General features: G+C 46.7%; 1 protein-coding gene across 2 annotated transcripts in view; it reads left to right on the top strand.

Annotated features, from left to right (window-relative positions):
- The window catches only part of LOC103477449 (tropomyosin alpha-4 chain-like), a 9855-nt gene that overhangs the window by 1158 nt on the left and 1382 nt on the right, over positions 1-7315 (top strand). The window contains exons 2-7 of one of the 2 annotated variants that reach the window (XM_008430574.2): positions 1312-1455; positions 2379-2512; positions 3644-3761; positions 6067-6137; positions 6584-6659; positions 7161-7223. In XM_008430574.2, coding sequence (XP_008428796.1) covers positions 1321-1455; positions 2379-2512; positions 3644-3761; positions 6067-6137; positions 6584-6659; positions 7161-7223 — 597 coding nt within the window. In that variant the 5' untranslated portion in view covers positions 1312-1320. Of the gene's footprint in view, positions 1-1311; positions 1456-2378; positions 2513-3643; positions 3762-6066; positions 6138-6583; positions 6660-6858; positions 6935-7160; positions 7224-7315 lie in introns of both variants that reach the window. The other variant, XM_008430573.2, reaches the window with a different exon arrangement.

Below are 7315 nucleotides of genomic sequence, written 5' to 3'. Positions count from 1 at the left end.
AGACATCCAGGGGCCTCCAGGGCCCCTCCAGACATCCAGGGGCCCTCCAGACATCCAGGGGCCTCCAGACATCCAGGGGCCCCTCTAGACATCCAGGGGCCTCCAGGGCCCCTCCAGACATCCGGGGCCCCTCTAGACATCCAGGGGCCTCCAGACATCCAGGGGCCCCTCCAGACATCCAGGGGCCCCTCTAGACATCCAGGGGCCTCCAGACATCCAGGGGCCCCTCCAGACATCCAGGGGCCCTATAAATGGTTGAATTGTAACAGTAACCCTAAACCTGTTGCATTCATTTATTGACAATGTTATTTAATGCGTTGAGCCGAATTTCTTTAAAAAATAACACATTTAAGATTAATTAGGACGTTTACTTTGTAAAAATGCTAAGAATCATCTTAATAGTTGGCTGTTGTGTTACCATGGCTACAACATGGTGTAATCTTTGTGTTTGAGCTGGTTTATTCATAAATACATCACAGCAAATGACCAATAATCAGTGATTGATTTTAACCTGGTGCCCCAGAGACTTCACTAAATATATATTTAAACATGTTATTCATGCTGAGCGGCTAAATCATGATTCTGTCTAAGCCTCATATAACCTGGGGCCCCATGAAGAGCCGCTAAGCTGTGTCTCTGTGAGGGATCTCCATGGAATTTTTCCAGCTATTGTGAGATTTTTCTAACTTCAACATCWGACCCACTTTTTTATTCAAAACAAGTTTATGTTGGAAAAAAAAAGTCTTGCCTTGATGGAGGGCGGCGATCCGCCCCCCCTCCTCGCCACGGTGTCTGGGCCCCATCGGACCGAGGGCAGCCAGACTCTTATTTAGCTAAATCATGTGTTGAGAGCCACAGGCCTGACACTAAATTATTTTAAACACAAATAAATGAATAAATAGAAAAACTAAAACAAAACGGCACTAAGGGCATCTAGAAGGGGCTTTTTGTCTGCCCCCCTCTGCCCCCCTCTGAACCACAGACTGAAGCTCCGGCCGGAGCCAGAAGTTTACATACACCTGTCTGACATCCCACCGGAACCAAAACAGTTTTTTGGTCAGAATCACCAGAATCGTTGCCGTTTCCTGAAAGCCTCAGTGATGAGAGATAATCTCAGAGATTATTATTATTAATGTCTTCAGGATCAGAAGTTTACATGCAGAAGAAAATCATGGAGCTGATTCAGTTCTTTGAATAGTTGCCAGTCTGGCTCATTMTGGGAACTAGTTCATCTGACTGGGAACTGTTCAGGATGAACAGGTTCTGTTCGTGCTGTTTCCTCTCGACCAATCGGCTGCTGTGTCTCTGCAGGAGGGGAAGATGAGTGGCGGGATGAACAGCATCGATGCAGTGAAGAAGAAGATCAAGGTTCTGCAGGAGCAGGCGGAGGAGGCGGAGGAGCGGGCGGAGCAGCTGCAGCGGGAGGTGGAGAAGGAGAAGAGGACCAGGGAGGAGGTATGCACTCCGGTATTCAAGACGACTAGTGTCTAGTTGGGTCACCCCAACATCACCAAGTCTCCTTAAAGGCAGAGTCTCTGAGATCAGTTCTTAAAGATATACTCAGTGTTTTCAGCACAGCTGATCTGACTGTCCAGGAACGACCCAGGTATTTAAAATGTGCCACAGTTTCAACAGGTTGGCCATCGAGAGAAACTGGAACCACTTTAAGGTCTTTAGATCATTTAATTAGCTCTACATTCTTAAGAGAATGAAAAATTAATAAAAAATAAAGACTTTGCGGTATTCTAATTTAGTAATGTAATTATATTAACTGTGTTACCACCCCACACCACTAGAGGCAGCACCAACCCCGAAAAGATGCGACTAAGCAGCAGATTTAGAAGTTCACTGAAAGCTACAGAATGTGGTAAAAACTGTGAGGTTTGCTGAAGTAAATAAAGACACAAGTTCAAATCCCTGCTGAGAGAGGAGAGTACATTGCTTTGCTCTGATTGGCTAAGCAATGTAACGTGATCCTCTGATTGGCTAAGCAATGTAACGTGATCCTCTGATTGGCTAAGCAATGTAACGTGATCCTCTGATTGGCTAAGCAATGTAACGTCATCACGACTTTACACAAGTGTGTCTTTACCTCCTAAACCTTCTAGATTAGTGAACCTTTCTGAGTGGTTCTGTTGGAACCTGGAGATTCTGACCTCATCAGGTTGACTGGCGTACCTGTCCAGGTCCTCCACCAGGCTGTGTGTGTGTGCTTGTATTCCTGCATCTAGAGGACCACTTACACCACTGCCACCCACTAGAGGAGGTCAAAGGGGACAATGAGGACCTCCCCAGATTTTCTGGAAGGACCTGGTTAGAACCAGGTCCTGACCCTTGACCCTGGGCTCTCACCTCTTATCCTGCTCTCTGTCTTGCAGGCGGAGGGAGAGGTGACGTCTCTGAGCCGGCGGCTGCAACTCAGCGAGGAGAACCTGGACCGGGTCCAGGAGCGTTTGGCTGCCGCACTGCGCAAGCTGGACGAGGTGGAGAAGGTTGCTGATGAGAGCGAGAGGTCAGTGACCCTAGGTCCACCTGTAGCAGGTGATGGAGAGGAAGAGGAACTCATCTTCATCACCTGTTGCTGTCATTCTCACCTAGGGCCAGGCAATAAATAAATAACAAAATCTATCACAATAGACATGTGATCAATATCAATAGATAATACATCTGAGGTTGACTATGAGATAATATATTTGATTAGAGGTGTGCCGATCGATCGGCCACCGATCATAATCGGCTGATTTCCGTGAAAAAGTGTATGATCGGTGATCGGCAATCATTGGCTCTTGGTGCCGATCACCTGCATCTCATTTCTCAGCCTGCCTGTGCAGCTGGTCTCCTCTTTCCTTCACTCTGCAAACGCGCAGCAACAAATCCTGAGCATGTGGAACTATAACTATRACGCACTGAGTGAATGGGGACGTTTACGTGKCCCGCCAAAGAAATGCCTCATGAGTGAAGCAGGTCAAAATGCATCAACATATTATTTTACTGATTGTAGGTTTTTCAGTTGTTGTTTTTTGACTGAATAGCTGCTGCATTTTGCCTGCAAATATTTTGTAATTTATGTCTAAATTAGGTGAATTTATTGCCAGATCACATAGCAGTTTTTATACCTAAAGCAAAAAATTAACAGTCAATCCAGGTGATCGGTATCAGAATCGGTAGCAAAAAACCTGATTGGAGCATCGCTAACCCTACCCTATACATATTCAATAATTTTACTGAACTCTAATCCAGAACCTCACAGCATTCTGGGAAATGTAGGCAGAGGAAAGGCTTTAGCTCAACCTCTCACGGTTAGCAAAGTTAGCCAGCTAAGCTAGCTTTGTGGCATCAACTAGCTCAGTCTTAAGTCGCCTAGCAACAAACTGTTGAGTAACTTGCACAGTAGCAGATTCAGGTTTCGTCACTGAGCCCCATAACTGCTTAGAAATTAAAAAAACAACAGCGTGGAAAAACCTGGAAAGGTCGTGCCATCTGTGTAGCCGGTTTTCAGTTATAAACAAAACAAAAATCGATATTTATTGATATTGACTGATATGAAACGATTGCATCAGCTATATCACCTAGCCCTGCCTCTAGCAGACAGAAACACCTGGACAGTGTCTTTATGACCCCCCACCTGTCTGACCCCCCACAGAGGCATGAAGGTGATCGAGAACCGGGCTCTGAAGGACGAGGAGAAGATGGAGCACCTGGAGGTCCAGCTGAGGGAGGCCAAGCTGATCGCTGAGGAGGCCGACCGTAAATATGAGGAGGTACCTGATTGGTCGGCTGGTAGTCACGTCCACACATGGTGACATCATCACATCAAACCCAGACTAGCTAACCCAGAGTAAATCAGGGCTAACCTTAACTCTTKTCCAACAGCATTAGTTTCTGGTCAGGACTTCCCTTCACAAATCCACATTTACAACTAGAATAAACTTTTAGAATGATTTTTCTCTTTTCTGACTAGAGAATAATTATTCTGTCCATTTAGCATAAACTCACCGCTTCTGGTTTCAGTTCTTTGGGTCGTGTGTTGCAGCATTATCCAGGTCTGCTGGAGGTTCCTTTTGTCCGTTTCTCTCTCGCTACACTAGCTGGAGGATTAAAAAGCAGTTTGATAAAATTGACTGGCAGCGAATCAGAAAGATGAAAATGCAAATCACATTTCAATAAATTATTGTTATTATTTTAAGGTTTTGTTGGCTCTAGTGGTATTTTTTTTATAGTTAATTGACAAGAAAGTTGGTAATGAGAGATGGGGGAAGACGTGGCAAAGGTTGCCAGGCCGGGAATCGAACCTGCGACAGCGTCGAGGACTAAGGCCTCCATACATGGGTTAACCCCTGCGCCACCACAGCACACACCCAGTAAATTATTTTCATAGATGTTTTATAACAATAACCTAACGATTATATATTATGATCCGCATGGTAGTAAAAGGTGGTCAGAGTAACTAAACATTTTCCATCAGCCCTTCAAAATGTTTTTCATTTTCCATTGATGCTCATTTACTGTTTTAAGTTACTAAAATCTGTGTAAAACATTATAACTACGTCCTGGCAGGACCTGAGCTGTCAGTGATGGACTCCCAGCTGCTGCGCATGCGTGGTGTTGGATCCGCCCGACGGGTTGAGACTAGCTAGTCACTTTGCGCTTTGCCATGGGAAAATATAAGTTTTCCCAACTTTGGCTCGATGATCCGAGATTCAAAGACTAGGAATGAGCGAAAGGCAAAAAAATCAAAGTTTGACCTGGAACGACGTGACGCTGATCAAACCACACCGACCGGATCAGCCGCCATTGATCAGCAGCGGCTTGAGGCTCCACCGTGGAGCAGATCCCCGTTTCACTGTTTGGTGCAACTTCAAACTGAAGCTCAGCTACAAGCTGAAGTTTTACCAGCGGCGCGTCGGGAGCTGCAGACGCTGCTAGCGTAGGTGAAATAACACCAGCTGCAGCGATGGAGGTTAATTTGTGGCGCTGTTTTTAAAAGGTGAACCATAGAGCAGTCGTTCAGCACAGAGGTCGGTTAGATCCTCCAATCAGAGCATCAAACCTTAAACACGTTTAATTAGCAAGTGTAAAAAGTATTTGGTAAACCACTGAGTAACTGATCATAACACCTGATTTCATATTCAAAATGTCCTCAGAAGTATTTACTGTTAATCTGTTAATGATTTGTTATTTAAATGATCATTTATATTATTTTGGCTGATATTATTATACATTAAATAAGCAGATAATCAAACCAACACAGTGACTAAAAGCACAATAAGAAACTAATAAAATGTTCTGCACCATATGAGCCTCAGGAGATGATTGAGGATGAAGAGTCTCTGATTTCTGGTTCTTCAGGTTCTGACGGGTCTGCGGTTCCTCTCCTGACCCATTGTCTGGTTTCACACTGAGCCACATTTTAATCGCCTGTGTTCGTCCTCACTGACATGTTCAGCCTGGGATTTATGTCTTCCTTCTCAGTCTGTATCTTTGTGAGAGGTTTTGCTTCTAAGGACATGGAATCGGGTTGAAGACGTTTTAAAAGGACTCGGGTCGACAGCAGCTCACCGCGGCGGCGTAGTGTCCGTCTCTAGGCAACCACAACAGCGTCACTCCGTTCAGGGGTCCTTCAGCTCCCGCCATATGTGTGTGATCGGCGAGTCTATCAGACGTTTACAGAAATACGGAACAAATCGGTTCAGTACGGGACGGGTGGCAGCCCAGCGTAGAACGGTTCCAGGAACTAAATGAAACGACTCAAACCAYTCGTACCCTCCTCCCCCCACTTTCCGTGTCGGCTAGCTACACGCAGACTCGTTGCCATAGCAACAAACGGCTCCACTATATGTATGAGGATCATAAAACCCACAAACATTCAGTCCGTAACGGTTTCATGTTTATTTTGGGTTATAAAATGATGGAGGTTGATTAGCTCACATTACATGATATTAATGTTTACCAGAAATCCTGTCAAAGTGCAGCTTTGACATCTGTTATCTACTCTCTACATTTACTGCTGCTGTCTTAACGGGATTTCTTTCTTTCCTCTGTCGGCCATTTTGCCTGGAACCATAGGTCGCTCGCAAGCTGGTGATGGTGGAGGGAGAACTGGAGCGGGCCGAGGACCGGGCCGAGCAGGCAGACAGGTGAACCCACTCACAACCATCAGTCCAGACCAACGACTCAGAACCACATCAGGGTCCAAATGCTGTGCTGAGTAGATCTGACCTTTGACCTCAGTGTGGTGCAACAGACTGAGCCAACAGGAACAGGCCTCATCATACTGAGCTGAAAGCAGCCAATCAGAGCAGCTCAGCAGGTTCTGATGGTTCTGATGGTTTGGACTGCTACATGAAGCTCAGCCCCTGATCTCTGATGTCACGCTGATGATGATGTCACTCAGACTAACATCCTCCATGTATTTGTACCTGTTTGTTCTCATGGAAACCACTGCATGTGTTGCTGCATCCCCACCTGTCTGTCTGTCTGACTCCTCTTTGCTCTGCCATCCGTCTCTCCATGTGTCCTCACCTGTCTCACATTACCTGTCTCTCGCTCGCCCATCTCTCTTTCTCTCTCGCCCATCTCTCAGTAAGGTCTGGAGGCTGGAGGAGCAGCTGAGGGGTTTCGACCAATCACTGAAGAGCCTGCAGGCGTCTGAGGACAAGGTACTGCAGGTCATGTGACCTCTCACCTGTCGGTCAGAGCGGGGAAGCTCCTCCTCCTCGCCTCCTGTTGCCTCCATGACCTCTGACCTTTACCTGCGCTTCAGCCCCTCCTCCACCCACTGCGCGCTCTAACACACACACACACACACCTTCCGGCAGGCCCCGCCCACACCTGTTTGACGCCATGTGTTCTCTGCAGTAAGTGTCGGCTGGTGGAGGAGGAGCTGAAAACCGTGTTCACCAGCGCCAAGTCTCTGGAGGCACAGGCGGAGAAGGTAGGAGGGGGGAGGAGCCTGATCACTGATCAGTTCATCGATAACCGCACCTGGAGGAGGTGGAGGTGTGTTCAGTGGCGGACAGAAAGTCAGACGTTTCAGTCTCCAGCTAACACTAACGACGGATAGAGTTGCTGGAAAGAGAGGTTAAACTGATCCGCTGACTCACCTGAGCTCCGACACCTGAACAGGTGAGCTCTGATTGGATGTTGTCTCTGTCTCACAGTACTCCAACAAGGAGGACCGCTACGAGGAAGAGATAAAAAATCTCAGCAACAAGCTGAAGGAGGTGAGCCGCATTTCAGCAGTTATCTACCTGTTAACTTGGTCAGTTAGCCTCTTCAGCACTTCCTGTTAGCTTCCTCAGCACTTCCTGTTAGC

The sequence above is a fragment of the Poecilia reticulata genome, linkage group LG16 (genome assembly GCF_000633615.1).
Source record: "Poecilia reticulata strain Guanapo linkage group LG16, Guppy_female_1.0+MT, whole genome shotgun sequence".
NCBI lineage: Eukaryota > Metazoa > Chordata > Actinopteri > Cyprinodontiformes > Poeciliidae > Poecilia > Poecilia reticulata.
This window is presented reverse-complemented; position numbering and strand designations above follow the sequence as displayed.